Source organism: Pan paniscus, chromosome 19 (assembly GCF_029289425.2).
Source record: "Pan paniscus chromosome 19, NHGRI_mPanPan1-v2.0_pri, whole genome shotgun sequence".
Lineage (NCBI taxonomy): Eukaryota > Metazoa > Chordata > Mammalia > Primates > Hominidae > Pan > Pan paniscus.
This window is the reverse complement of record NC_073268.2, coordinates 85,426,722-85,442,168: the sequence shown is the minus strand read 5'-3', so window position 1 is coordinate 85,442,168 and position 15,447 is coordinate 85,426,722. Positions and strand designations below refer to the sequence as shown.

The 15,447-nt window shown below is 40.6% G+C and overlaps 1 protein-coding gene across 1 annotated transcript in view; it reads right to left on the bottom strand.

Moving 5' to 3' along the window:
• Positions 1-7,817, bottom strand: part of MAP2K6 (mitogen-activated protein kinase kinase 6) — a 139,486-nt gene extending 131,669 nt beyond the window's left edge. Inside the window, exon 1 of the mRNA XM_003808944.6 lies at positions 6,751-7,817. Within this exon, the coding sequence (XP_003808992.1) occupies positions 6,751-6,766 (16 nt within the window). The 5' untranslated portion in view covers positions 6,767-7,817. The remainder of the gene's footprint in view (positions 1-6,750) is intronic.
• Between the last annotated feature and the right edge of the window lie 7,630 nt (positions 7,818-15,447).

Genomic DNA, 15,447 nt, shown 5'->3' with positions numbered 1-15,447 from the left:
CTAACACGGTGAAATCCCGTCTCTACTAAAAATACAAAAAAAATTAGCCGGGCATGGTGGCGGCAGGCACCTGTAATCCCAGCTACTCGGGAGGCTGAGGCAGGAGAATGGCGTGAACCCAGGAGGCGGAGGTTGCAGTGAACTGAGATCGCACCACTGCACTCCAGCCTGAGTGACAGAGCGAGACTCTGTCTCAAAAAAAAAAAAAAACAAACAAACAAACAAAAAAAAAGGATTGTCTCTGACAATCCTTCAGAGGCCTCATAGACTTAAAAACCAGCTCCTAAAACCAGCACAGGATGCAGAAATCACTTCAATTCTATTGGATGGGATTCTTTGGACAATTCATCTTCTCATATTTTTTAAAAAGAAAGTTAGCAGAGAATCGTGCAACCTTTAAATCTGTTCAGAAGGCTTAGGTAGGAGAAATGACACTTCGCCAGCCATTATAAGTTGCTTTTCATGCTGTTCTTGCAACTTCCAAATAATTAAGCAAATACATAATGGGAATATCAGTGCAAACAAAGAAGAAGCACAAGAAGAAAACTGCATTGTAATTTAATTACCCCAAATCTTTCATAAAACTTAGGAGCAAATGAGAGCTTATCCCTACTGATGAAAAATACTTTCATTGTCAGACATTTTTTGAGCACCTATTATTTATAAGGACAATGCTATAAGAGTCAGAGATGTAAAGATATATAAGAAAAAGTTTAGTTACCCAGCAAGGGCTTTCAAACAAGACAGCCCATAAAAGGCAAACAACCATTACAGTGGTTAAAACTTGCAGCTGTACTATGTAGGCACTGGGAATCAAAATGAGAGCATTTGCAAAATATCCTTTGGCAGAGAACTGGTAAGAAACCCCACCACCATGATTCACATGTCACCATTTCTTGGACACAGAAGAATAACCCCTGCTCATTATACCATCAGCTCCCCCTTGCCAGACTGCTCCCAACAAAAACAAGCAAAGCTAAAAATGTGAAATATACTAAAGATTCTGAAGAAAAAAAAAATTTTATAAATGTGGATTATTAGTGTTCACGTGTGGTTTGGTGAAAAGAACTTACGGACAGAGAATCTGTAGATCTAACTTCTCCCTGTGACTCCACTCTACTGTCTTCAGGAAAGTCACTCACTTCCAAGGCCTCAGTTAGCTTATTTGTAAAATGAAGTGATTGGACTATAAAACTTTCACAGCTCTAAATTCTATCACTTAATATCAGGATGCATAAATAGGCGCATTTATTAAGGCTATGTTAAGGATATGTTAAATCTGATTGACTTATATGACTTGTGAGGTCATTAAAATTGATTCTTAACAAGAATCTTAAAGATTCTAGACTTAATTATTTTAACAAATGTAGGAAATTTAAGTCAACCACCTTTTGTGATTAGGCATTGCACAGGAAGCTAAAAAAAATTAGATTAAATTTCTCTGCAACAATGCATATAACACAACCAGGTGCTATGTAAGAATTATTTATAAACCTAAAGAAAAACTAATTTTGCCTGAAAAGATAACTGAAAATGCAGGAATGCCCAAAAGTAAGCTATTTATCAGACTGGAATTTAATCAGATCACTACATTTTTCTTATTATTTTCATATAGGTCTGGATAGCTATAGACTATATAAATAAAATGAGTTTATAAAATATGTGATAGCAGCTTAAGACATTAGGTTAAAATTAAAATTAGAACTCATCAAGGAATTAAATTGTTTAGATACACAGAACCCAACTATCAATCCAGGATTACCTAACCTCTACAATATTGCTATTTTCTGGCTAACTTTGAAAATAATTTGATCCCCAAATTAATTAATTTTTTTTTTTTTGAGATGAAGTCTGGCTCTGTCACCCAGGCTACAGTGCAGTGGCACAATCTCTGCTCACTGCAACCTCCACCTCCCAGGTTCAAGCGATTCTCCCAAGAAGCTGGGATTACAGGTGTGCACCACCACGCCTGACTAATTTTTGTATTTTTAGTGGAGGCAGGGTTTCACTATGTTGGCCAGGCTGGTCTTGAACTCCTGACCTCAGGTGATCCACTTGCCTCGGCCTCCCAAAGTGGGGTTACAGGCGTGAGCCACCATGCCTGGCCACCCAAATTAAAATTTTAAGGATATATTTCATGAGAAAAAAAGAAATTTGGGCACATGAAACACAAATGTCAAAAAAAGTGAAAAATGCAACTGCCTTATCACTAATAATATTAGAGTAGAATATTAATAGCTTTCATCAAACTGCCAAAGATTTTTTCAAATTGTTATACCCAGGATGAAGAAAGGAACCATCTTCCTGAAGAGCAGTTTACTTGGCAATATTTACCATTATGCTTGAAAGGACAGAATGGGCACGTCTAAATATTATTGGTAGAAATGAGAATTAGTGTTACCTCTATGGAGGGCAATTTAGCAATATATCTATACATGCCCTTTGACCCAGGACTTCCACCTCTAGGAATCATCCTAAAGAAATAATTGGGCAAATGTATAAGGATGTATGTTCCAGGTATTCCTTACAGTACTGTGTATAGCTGTGCAAAAAAATGGAAACTGTTTGAAAACTCAATATGACATTAAGTAAATGGCTACATTCTTACAAATTAAAATACACGGTTGTTAAAAAATAGGTAACCTTATGTGTACTACTACAGAAAGATATCCAAGATATATGGTAGAGTATAAAAAAGCAAGTTACAAAATACAATATATAGTGTGTAAAATAACATGTACATACAAATATGGAGATAGTACCCAAAAAACTAACAGTAATTAGCTCTGGGTGGTATGACTTTGAGTGCGTTTTATATTCTTATTGTGAATTTATCTTTGGTTTGAATTTTTTGATTAGCATATGTCTTTTTTTTTTTGCAATAATAAAAAGCTATTTTCAGAAGGAAGAAAAGAGAATGGAGAGTGAAGAAGAACTGGACATTCAAAGCCTGTGGTTTTGCTCCCTGGAATTTAATCTAAGGGCATAGTATGCATGATAATGTAGGAACTGGTATGATCATCACGGAAATATTCACAATAGTGAAAGTTAATAAACATTAAGAGTCTATTTAAATAAATACAATGGAAGAGGATACTATGAATGTAGAAATATATAAACTTGGGAATATTTTGCCATATATTGGTAAGTGAAACAAGAGGGAACGAAATAGACTTAGTTTTACACACATTTTGGATGCTTCATACACAGATAGAAAAAAAAGTCCAAGAGAATAAATGCCAAAGTGTAGACTGCAGTAACTAGTCATTCTTATTTTTCCTTTTCTATGAAATGTTTCTATAATGAACAAGGGTTATTTATGAAATTTCTTTTAAGTTTTAAAAATATTCCTTGTAGATCTTTCAGATTTTAAAATACTGGGGAGTCATTAAAGCAACACTAATCTGAAAAACAAAGACAAGAGAATCTCAGCTCTTTTCTCCAACATTAAATTTACCACCCAGAGACCCCTGAAGCCCCCTACAGTTAACAGGCCGCATGCTCTAAAGAACTGAATGCAATGCTAATACAAAGCAAGCTCAGGAAACCCAAGCTACCTATTCTGATTTTGTGTCCTGAGATGTACGGGGTTATAAAACATACTGGCTCAGATTACAGGCTAAGCATGACAAGTCCGTCTGGTACAACCTAACAAAGGAATTTATAGAGAACAAGAAATTTACACATTTCATTTCCCAGGGTGGAATGAATTACAGAAGCAAAGAACCCCAGTAGAGTTAAGACCTTTCCTACCACTCTGCTATATGCTTCTGAATTGTGCCTCATAGGCATTTCTTACATGATTTACTTATTGCTCTCTAGAACTAAAATAAACTAATATTTTTTAAAGGTGAATAGGAGGAGAAGTGAGAAAAGTGTATTTTAACAGGGTCAAACTTTTTGTGTATTTTCAGGTGAACTAGGGGATGCCAGATCTCCCTACCTCCCTCTTTCTCTCCCTCCCTCCGGAGATCATTATGGCTGATAACAATAGTTTTTCTCTCCCGGGTAGTGTAGATGACACATTTTTCCTGTAGCTTGTCTTCCTGTAGTGTGCAGGAATTCCTGCACTTTCTGGGTGCCCTTCCTGTTAACTTACATTTCAGATTTCCTCAAAAGGCATTCTACTGCTTTAATATTTGAAAAATGTCAACTCAACCCCAGACAGCTAATATAAACAAGCTGAAAAGCATACCACCTAAAGTTACAACTGTGGAAAACAAAATTTCTTTTTAAGAAATTCTTTCTCGGAATCTCACTGTTGGTAAGGCTGTAGAGCAGTAACCCAGTCCTTCCAGCTTCCAGAGAGTCTGTAATTCCTTTGCCTCTGCTGTGCCTTAAATTAGAGGTCTGTTAAACCGAATTATAGTGATCTAGAAAGTTCGTAAAGGTCCTTGAATTGAACATGTTGTTAAATTCTTCAATACTATGAGATTGTATCCACTTTTCACTTTTCCTCCCATTTCCTTGGTTAGAATATTAAAAAAGAAGTTTGGTACTGCAAAAAGTATTTTGGCCATTTGAGAATAGCGTAGCTGAATAAGGCCAATTCCACATTTAAAGTCCAGGCCAAGGCGGCTGGCTCTTTTGCCATTTCCAAAATGATCACCCACTTCTTTCTACCAATAATTTTCCTTTCGGACAAGAACCCCATGTTCATTCCAGATGTACTTTCCAAGCAGAATCCAATTAAGAAAACTCATCTGGGTAAATGGGGATTGATTTGAAGGACCACCAGTACCTGATCCATTGTAAACACATCCATAGGGAAGAGTGCAGTGCTAATATCTCCTTTGGCTTCTCAACTCAAAAACTGGCTCTACTAAGAGGGAGCTACGTTCATAGTGAGCCCAAAAATATGCAAAAAGGAGCCTGATTTAGTTTAGACCCTAAAGTCCAAAGATAAGATCACAGTAAACACCACCTTCTTCATAAACCTTCCTGACTATCCCCCAAATAGATAAATCACTTCCATTTTTAAACTCCAATAGCACCATTTCTCTTCAATACCTGTCCTATTATCTTGTATTATAATGATTTCCTTACATTCTCGTTTTCACCAACCCGAAGGAAAAACTTCATTTTAAATATTTTTGTGTGTCCTTAAATCATGTGCACACATACACACACAACACATACATATACATGCATATATATACACACATACATATGTATATACATGCATATCACAATATATTACACATATATTAAACTGAATTGAATGAATGAACGAATGTTTACCAAATACAAAGTAACTAAATGCCATCTCTTTAATACATCAAAGCATGGGCTGCCTCTTCTGAACTATTATTTCTCTACTCAATAAGGAGATTTTTAGGTTTTCCCCACTTGAGGAACATCTCCACCTGATATGTCAATTCCTAGGTTCTTCAGCACTCTTAACTTTTCAGATTTCCATTCTCCCCTAATACTCAAAGAAAAGCAGAGTGCTACTTTGAATGCTTGAGATTACTACTTCCTTCTTGGGCTGCTGAGATATATGACTCCCATCAGGTAGAATTAAAAAGCGGTGCAACAACTCCCCACACTCCCTCCCAAAAAAATAGCAAAAAGCTTGTTAGACCCTTTAATTTCACCATGTCTTACTCAAAGAGTGCCCTGGGTAGCCTAATTCAATAGTATCTAACACCTCTCTTCATCATCCCATACTTCTCATATGGCATATGCTTTCTCTATGGTAAAGAAACAATTGTTCTGAAACAAGTGACTTGGGGTCCCAGGGGCACCTGACAGCACCTAGTCTGCTCTTTGATGTCATATCAGGAATTTTTTAAATCCCCTTGCCAGAGTGGCATTAAGCCTGCAAAATACAACTGTGTTTAAAAACAAAAATTAAGAAAAGAAAATAAAAGAACATAAAGAAAACAACCATAACGTGAACTTCCAACCTATTACAGCTGACTAAATACACGCAGTTACACACTTAAAATATTTCATTATGCTTGTCAATGAAACAGTGCAGTCCCTTCACACTACTGTAATGCTTAAAAGTACAGTTTTACCCCCAATATTTTCCCCCAAGATGCAAAGCATCCCCCAAATGGGCAGACATAAAACATTAGGTCTTCACTGCTGCTTCTAAATTTTGCGAGCCAATAAGCAATTGGTGTAAAGTGCAAAATCTCAGAAGAGCAAGACTCGTCTGCTTTTTTGTGATATGCTGTTATTCACCCTTCACCTTTACTTCCTTTAAAAATCAAAAGTTACCTAATGTTCAAGGCGATATCAATGGAAATTTAGCTAAATACTGGCACCGCAACGGTCTATTTCCCCCAAAGAATATAAGATTACATTAATTTCCTAGTAGTTTAACTCAAGTTTTACCTTTCATCTTCACCTATAGAGTTTTTAAAAGTTTCTATTCCTGTTGCATACGAAATTACTTACAATATCTGTGCATAGTAAAGAATTTTACAATTATATAAAGCCTTGCACATTTAGACGCTACCAACCTGCTCTGTCTCTCCTGACTGTGCAAAAGGCAAAAAGAGCTCAGTAATCCTAGCAGAAGAATGCAAATAACGTCAATGCACAGCTGAACTGCAAGCCCTGCCTTACAGGAACTCTCTGTGTCTGCAAAAAAAGACACATACTAAACAGGAAATGCAACTGAGCTGTGGAAAACCTCAAACTTAAAAATGCACTCGCCAGGCGAAAATTGCATCCATGCATTCATAAATGCATGCACAACCCTTTGCATTTTTGCAACTAATGCAAACAGCCTCTTACCTTTCGACTGAGACATTTTCCCCTTTCCTTTGATGGGGGAGGGGAGCACAAAAGACTTTGCCTTGCTTCTCTTCTGTAGCTAGTTTTGCAACAAAGATGCAAGCTGCAGGCGTGCAATCTTCATGCAAGTGGAGTTTCTCTTGACCGATGCAGCAGATGGACTTTCAGGGAATCAAGATGGAAATGCACACCTTGCAAAACAGACTGGAAAGTGATTTTTCCCCCAGTTGCAACGTTAGGGAAGGCTGTGCTGCAGCTACATGATGGGCCAGGGCTGGCAGCTAAAAGCTCCAAACTTGGAACTGAGTATCTTAGTGCGCAGACGTCCTTCCTGCGAAGGGCGCGAAGGCCGCTGGGTAATGTAGTTCTCCGGCGGAGTCCACCGGGCTCTGATTTAAGGAAACGTGGTGGCCCCGGTCGCTGAGCGAGATAACTGGGTGCGACAAAGATTGCGTCCAGATAAACAAGTCAGACACACACTCAGTAGAGTGATGGGTGAAAAGCGGCAAGGCCAAGACGGGGCGGCAGTTTTGTTCTCGAAAAGCCTCTGAAACAACAGCTAAAGAATATTAGGTTAGCTAAAGAGCTTTTAGCTTGTCTAGAAGGTCTGTTTGGGAGTTTAGTGTGTTGATTTTGCAGCTCAGCACCTGTTGTGCTGTTCTTGCCTGTAGACGTTTTACCCTCACACCTCCGTTTTTTGTTTGTTTGGGGGTTTTTTTTGTTTTTTCTGTTTTTTTTTTGTTTTGTTTTGTTTCCGAGAGTGAGTCTCGCTCTGTCGCCCAGGCTGGAGTGCAGTGGCGCGATCTCTGCTCACTGCGAACCTCCGCCTTCCGGGTTCAAGCAATTCTCCTGCCTTAGCCTCCCAAGTAGCTGGGATTACAGGTATGCGCCACCACGCCCGGCTAATTTTTAGTAGAGACGGGTTGTCAACATTTGGCTAGGCTGGTCTCGAACTCGTGACCTTATGATCCGCCCACCTCGCCCTCCCAAAGTGCTGGGATTACAGGCGTGAGCCACCGCGCCCGGCCACACCTCCATTTTTAAAAACATTTTTTCTAGTATGAAAAATGTATGGATGATTTGGTTGGCTAGAGGTAAGGTTACCTTTGCTCTGTGGAGAAGATGCAAAGTTTCATTTTTGTCAGAAACGATCCAGGTCAGTTATTTCCAAGGAACCCGAAACTCAATAGGGGGTAGGTGTGGGGAAGAAGATTGGAGGCTTCTCATTTCTCACAGGGTTACAGAGGAAGTTCTGCTTTTTATACATCAACGCTAACTTTATCAAAATTAAGGTACCTAGATGATTTTTTCTCACCTGGGAGGAGAGTCCCTGGCCTAGGGGGAAAGTGGGTGGAAATGAATACCGTCGAATATCTTGAATTTATTCATTAAAATTAACAGATACTTGTTCAGTGTCCAGGATGTGCCAGGCGCCTTTCTAGGGCCCTGGGGTGTTCATTCATTCTGTACCGCACACACATAGTGGGTACACAGCACCCTGATGGAGAACGGCATCACCTTTTTCACAAGGAAGCCGGAGATGCTTAGAACAATTCACTGCAAGGAATGGAGAGGAGTGAGCAGGGCATGGGCAAAAATGAGCTCGGACTTATACTTCATGGAGCAGACAGACTCAGAAATGTTCTTTTAAGACAGAGGGAGGAATTGAGGAATTCAAGGAGGCGTGGACAAAGCACTGTGGCAGAAATAAGGACAACCTTACTCAGAGGCTGCCAAGGAGACCTTGTTGCCTTGTGTGCAGGAGTGGTGAGGGCGGGGGGGAATTTACAGGTGAGGACTCCACAGGGCCTTAAAAGGTGGGCTAGAGGTTTGGACTTTATTCTGCAGGTACTTGCGGGGAGGTGAAAGGGTCTTGCAAAGGGGCGTAACTTAATCCAAGCATTGTTTTAAGAAAGTAAATTTGCCCTCAGCAATCAAGGTGGGTTGGAACTGGGAGAGGCTAGAGATAGGTCAGGTCAGTAGTGAAAGGCAAAAAGAGGCACTTTGAAAGAAGATTCAGCTAGATTTGATGATCTCTAATGAAAACTATTGGAATTGTATTTAGGATGCTGGAAGCCAGGACCATCTGCATAAGGGATGCATTAGAGGGAAGGAAGCCGTCTTATTTCAGCTGCAAACCAGCAAATCAAATCTTAAATATGCAATAGGTTGTGAGACTAACATTAATTTACTTAAGTTGGTCCCCTTTACTGACATTCTTGAGAATTAGTGAAGGCAATCTAATCTCCATATTAGCTTCTGCCCCTAAGAGGAAGGCATTTCTGGTCTGTGAACACAGGTGCAAGGACTTTCTAACTCTTTTATTGTCCTTCTAGGCTAATCCATGTTGTCCCTTCCCTCCTATCGTATACACACAAGCTCAGCACCCCCTCAAACCACCATGGTTTCCTAAGTCTCATTTAACCAGGAGACACGTGTGAAAATCTAGTTCACTTTCCCAAACACTGATGGAGCCAGGCCCTGGGATAGCTACTGGAGCTTTCTGTAAACTGGCTTAGCCCAGGCAGGGCCTGAACAGCCACCTAGAGCTTGCTTCAATTTGCATTTTATGTGGTCAGCTGCATTGCTCTTAAGTAGCCCCAGACTCCCTTCTTTATGGAAGAGTTCTAATCACAACTTGTCTGGTGCATTTTGCCACTGTCATTACTGCTCTTACTTTCTCTGCATAGGCGTGCAGAGTCCACAGCTGGCAAATGGATTGTAGCTTGAAAGTCAATCTGCAATTCATTTTCCCATAGCACCAACAATATGTTCAGCAGCTAATATACACACACAAGCACACATGCATACACAAAACACCTCTCATCCATAAATTGGCTGAATCATCCGTTTAAAAATAGCAAAATTTTGTATCATATTTCTTGCTGGGAAAAATGTATCCTGAATTTCAAGTAGGAAATTGGGATGACAGGGAACTCAACCTCTCTGTGAAGTCTTGGTTCCCAGAAGAAAAAGTTCTTCTTCCTGCCTTGGTGTTCAAAAGTTTCCTCTCCCACATACGTGGGTGGTGGAAGAGGAGGTACCTGTGCTCTTCTTCCTGCCAGTCTTCGTGGTATCATTGGTACTAGGAGGAGAATCCTCCCCATTGTGGCGTAAGAAGGCAGGAGTGAATTCTGGCAGGTGTCTCCTTTTATATGCACATCAAGTGTTCATCTTCAGGTGGCCCATGCTTCTGTTTTAAATCCCCCATCTTTTTTTTTTTTTTTTTTTTGAGATGAGTCCTCGCTCTGTCACCCAGGCTGGAGTGCAGTGGCGCGATCTCGGCTCCCTGCAACCTCCACCTCCCAGGTTCAAGCGATTCTCCTGCCTTAGCCTCCCGAATGGCTGATGTTACAGGCACCCACCACCACACCCAGCTAATTTTTGCATTTGTAATAGAGACGGTGTTTCACTGTGTTGGTCAGGGTGGTCTCAAACTCCTGACCCCAAGTGATCCACCCACCTTGGCTTTGCAAAGTGTTGGGATTACAGACGTGAACCACCGCGCCTGGCCTCCCCCATCTTTTTAATTGTTTGTTTGTTTTTATTTTATTTTTTTAATTTTTTGAGACAGAGTCTCACTCTGTCGCCCAGCCTGGAGTGCAGTGTCATGATCTCAGCTCACTGCAGCCTCCACCTCCCAGATTCTCCCACCTCAACCTCCAGAGTAGCGGGGATTATAGGTGCATGCCACCAAGCCCAGCTATGTTTGTTTGTTTTTAGGGAGAAGAGTCTTGCTTTGTCTTCCAAGCTGGAGTGCAGTGGCCTGATCATATAGGTCACTGTAGCCTCAAACTCCTGGGCTCAAGACATCCTCCCGCCTCAGTCTCCCAAGTAGCTGGGACTGCAAGCGTGAGCTACCATGCCCAGCTAATTTTTGTTATTTTTTATTGTAGAGACAGAGTTGCTACGTTGCCCAGGCTGGTCTCAAAGTCCTGGCTTCAAGCAATCCTTCTGCCTCAGCCTCCAAAAGTGCTGGGATTACAGGCACCAATCTTTGTAATTTTCTGTACTTCAGATCTTTCTAAAATGCAAGTCAGATGCACTCTCCTCTCAGTTTCTAAATATCCTCAGGATCTATTCCAAACTCCATGGCATGGTATAATTGGTTCCTCAAGACCTGGGCCCTGCTTTATCTCCAGCTTCATTTCTCATCGTATGTTGACATTAGAGTCAGGAGAAGGCAGCTTTTCTCACTCCTTGCCATTAGGTACATGCTCTCATGCTCGCTCTCTCTCTCTCTCCTTTTTTTTTTTTTTTTTTGAGACAGTCTTGCTCTGTTGCAATGGCATGATCTTTGCTCACTGCAACCTCCACCTCCCAGGTTCAAGCAATTCTCCTGACTCAACCTCCTGAGTAGCTGGGATTACAGGTGTGCACCACCACATCCAGCTAATTTTTGTATTTTTAGTAGAGAAAGGGTTTCACCATGTTGGCCAGGCTGGTCTTGAACTCCTGACCTCAAGTGATCCACCCACCTCGGCCTCCCAAAGTGCTGGGATTGCAGGCATGAGCCACCGCACTCAGCCTGGTACATGCTCTCTGTCTAGCAAGCATTTTCCATTTTCTTCCTAGTTCCTTCTGACTTGTCCTTGAAGACTCAGCGGGCATGTCCTTTGGACTTTTTCAGCCACCCTCTGTAACACATCACCCTGGATTCCAACAAGGTAGTTACCACTGGCAGGGAAACCTGAGCACCTCGCCTGGAAAGAGCCTTGTGCTGTCACGTTCGAGGTGTGAGATCCTTGGAAGGAGGCCCTTAGGTTAGGTCAGACTGGCATCTGAAGGAATTATTCTAGAGGCATATGCAGGGAGGAGGAGGTCGGGGAGGTGTCACATATATTCCACAGGCCAGGAACAGTACCTGCGACTTAATATCCGAATATCAGTGTTTCTCAACTGGGGGTAATCTTGCCTCCCAAGAGATGTTTGGCAAGTCTGGAAATATTTTGGGTTATCACAATAGGGGGAGAGAGTGTGATACTGGGATCTAATGGGTATATTGGTATACAGGGATACTGGTAATCATACTATAGCATACAGAAAGCCCCACAACAAAGAATTATCTGGTCCAGATGTCAATAGTGCTGAGTTTGAGAAACCCTGCTACATACCATGGAAAGTTACTAGATGCTCTGCTTTTTTCTTTTTTGAGATGGAGCTTCACTCTTTTTGCCCAGGCTGGAGTGCAGTGGTGCAGTCTCGGCTCACTGCAACCTCCGCATCCCAAGTTCAAGTAATTCTGCTGCCTCAGCCTCCCGAGTAGTTGGGATTATAGGTGTGCACCACCATGCCCAGCTTATTTTGTATTTTTAGTAGAGACGGGGTTTCACATGTTGGCCAGGCTAGTCTCGAACTTCTGACCTCAGGTGATCCGCCCGCCTCAGCCTCCCAAAGTGCTGGGATTACAGGCATGAACCACCTGGTCTGGCCTAAACGCTCTACTTTTAAGTTAATTTAAAGCTAATGAGATTTAGTAATGGGATATTTTGACATAGGAAAAACACTAGAATCTAAGAGATTTGGATTCTAATTCTGGCTGTAGAAAAAGTTAGCTGTGTCTCCTAAGGCAAGTCATTTTACCTCTCTGGGCCTCTTTTAGTTCCACTATAAAATAAGGAGACTCAGACTAAGGCCTCTTCCAGTTTTAACATTCCATGTCTCTAAACCCAACTCACCTGTTTGATTAAAACCACTAATGATTTAAAGAGAGAAGGGAATTGTGATCACACATTCTATTTTATACACTGGCTAAACATCTTCCTGATCCCTTGCTTTGGCAAGCCACTGATGACTCTCATAACAACGTCTCTTAAGAGATGAGACAGGCCAGGCGCGGTGGCTCACGCCTGTAATCCCAGCACTTCGGGAGGCCGAGGCCGGCGGATCATGAGGTCAGAAGATCAAGACCATCCTGACTAACAGGGTGAAACTCCGTCTCTACTGAAAATACAGAAAAATTAGCCAGGCATAGTGGTGGGCTCCTGTAGTCCCAGATATTCAGGAGGCTGAGGCAGGAGAATGGCATGAACCCGGGAGGCAGAGCTTGCAGTGAGCCAAGATTGGGCCACTGCACTCCAGCCTGGGTGACAGAGAGAGACTCCGTCTCAAAAAAAAAAAAAAAAAAAAAAAAGATGAGACAAGAAATACTTATATTACCATTTGAAATACTGCCTTCAAAGTAGTAATACAAATCTGCACATGACATTTATGAATGTTTTCCAACAGTGTCTACTAGATGTCAGAAACAAGAGAAAGGAAGCTACCAAAGTTCAAGCTAAGAACTCAAGTCTAAATATCTACTTTTCCAGACTCTAGAAAATCATTGCATATTACAGGTGTGTTATATATAGTGAAGTATATGGGGGACAAGCAGGTGGAGGATTCATTTAAGGGACTGGATGGCAAGTTGTGATGGTAAAATATTTTTAAGTACAGTTTTGTTTTTTTTTTTTTTACTGCACTAAAGTGTCACAATGAACTATGATTACCAGCAGAAATTCTAGAAATCTCAGTGTGATTCAACTTACTATATGGCTGGCTATAGCTGTTTAGCCTTATGTCTCATTCATCCACCATAGGATTCCTTTGTTTAAGCAATCCAGTCCAAACAGGATTACTTATCCCAATGAGCCATGAATTGACATGGCACCACTTCTATACCTTAGTGCCTACTGTCCAATGACTTTGTTCTATGACTTTGCCTTTTTCTGGCCTCCACTGCCATCTCTGTTTTCTAAACTCTGTTCTTCATTTGAGGTTCTAGCTCATCTCTTCCATGAAGATGTCCTTGATCACATCCCTCTGTCCCATTAAAGAGTATCCACCCTTTTAAATTCTGGTGGCATCTATTAGCTCTTATGTGCCATATATCTGATATTATCTCTCAGTAACATTACTTAACTACAAATTTTACCTTTTCTACAAAATGGTGTGTTCCCTGCACCTTCCTAACCTACTCCTTTGGGAAGACCTTGCTTGTCTGTATTTGGCCCTTGACTCTAAGCTTAAGCAGGGACAGTTTCATCAACATCATGTAGCCCCAGGTCTGGCATTTGTCATGCATATAATATGTGCTCAACCAATATTTGTTTATCTGATGTTTGCATGGATTTATTATCTACTGAATGAATTCATCTAAAATAGGTTGATTATCTGTTAGCTTATCTTAGCCTTCTTTGTTAAAAGTTAAAGAAACACCAGCATAAAGATTTGCTAAGAAGAAGAATTTCTTTTTTTTTTTTTTTTTTTTGAGACGGAGTCTCACTCTGTCGCCAGGCTGGAGTGCAGTAGTGTGATCTCAGCTCACTGCAACCTCTGCCTCCTGGGTTCAAGCGATTCTCCTGCCTCAGCCTCCCGAGTAGCTGGGACTACATGTGCACGCCATCACACCCAGCTAATTTTTTTGTATTTTTAGTAGATACAGTGTTTCACCATATTGACCAGGATGGTTCCGATCTCTTGACCTCATGATCCACCCGCCTCGGCCTCCCAAAGTGCTGGATTACATGCGTGAGCCACCATACCCGGCCTAAGAATTTTTATTTAATTATCTCATTAAAAACATTTTGGCTAATACTTTCTTGAAACTCCTATTAAGATTCTAGATTTTCAAATTACTGTCAACAAATCTTTATAATTAACAGTGCCTAATATATCTTATGGAAATGCCAACGAACTATCTAGAGTCCTTATTGGATGACATTCTCATTGAATTAAAAAATGTATAAACTGAATGTTCGACATTTCTTAGTAATTAAATAGCCATTTAGAGCCCCAGTGTGATGCTGTTACATACTTTTCCTCCAAACCACATTGCATCTTGGACAGGCATGTCAGCATGAGCCAATTGACAACAAGATGTATGTTCTGGGAAAGTAAGAATAGACATTATTCCAGCCTAGCATTCACCCTTTAAAAGTGTCAGCATATCATCTGTGTATTAAAGCACTGGCAAGTAGTGAACTACGCTGAATCATTAGATTGAGTAATACAGGGCACACAAAAAATTTCAAGTTCTGTTAAGAGAGGAAATTGGAATGGTGTCTAATCTCACAAACAGCATATATTTTTCTCTTCTACCCTAATCAATCAATTTCTCTTTCCTGATACAGTTGTCCCTTGGTATCCACGGGTTTGGTTCCATGGCCTCCCTCAAATACCAAAATCCATTGATCTCTGATGCAAAATGACATAGTATTTGCATGTAACCTACACACATATTCCCATATACATTAAATCATCTCTAAATTATGTATAGTACCTAATACAATGTAAATGCTATGTTAATAGTTGTTAGACTATATTGCTTAGAGAATACTGACAAGAAAAAAAAAGTCTGTACATGTTCAGTACAGGTGGAAATTTTTTCTGAGTATTTTTGATCCACAGTTGGTTGAATCCTTGTATATGGAGAGCCAACTATATATATATATATATATATATATGGAAATATATATATACATATCACACATCTGTGTATATTTTTCTCTTTCTTACCACACTCACTCATTTTCTGCCGGTCCTGCCCTGCCTGGCTTCAGAAAATCTGAAGACACCAGAGCTCTACAGAAAGCCAAATAAATGGCTGTGCTCTCTCTGTAAAGTTTCAGTTACACTTAGATTCGGAACTCCTTTGTAACTCACCTAATCAATTTCATATTTAACTAATTACTGGCTTGTCTTGTATGGGGTCAT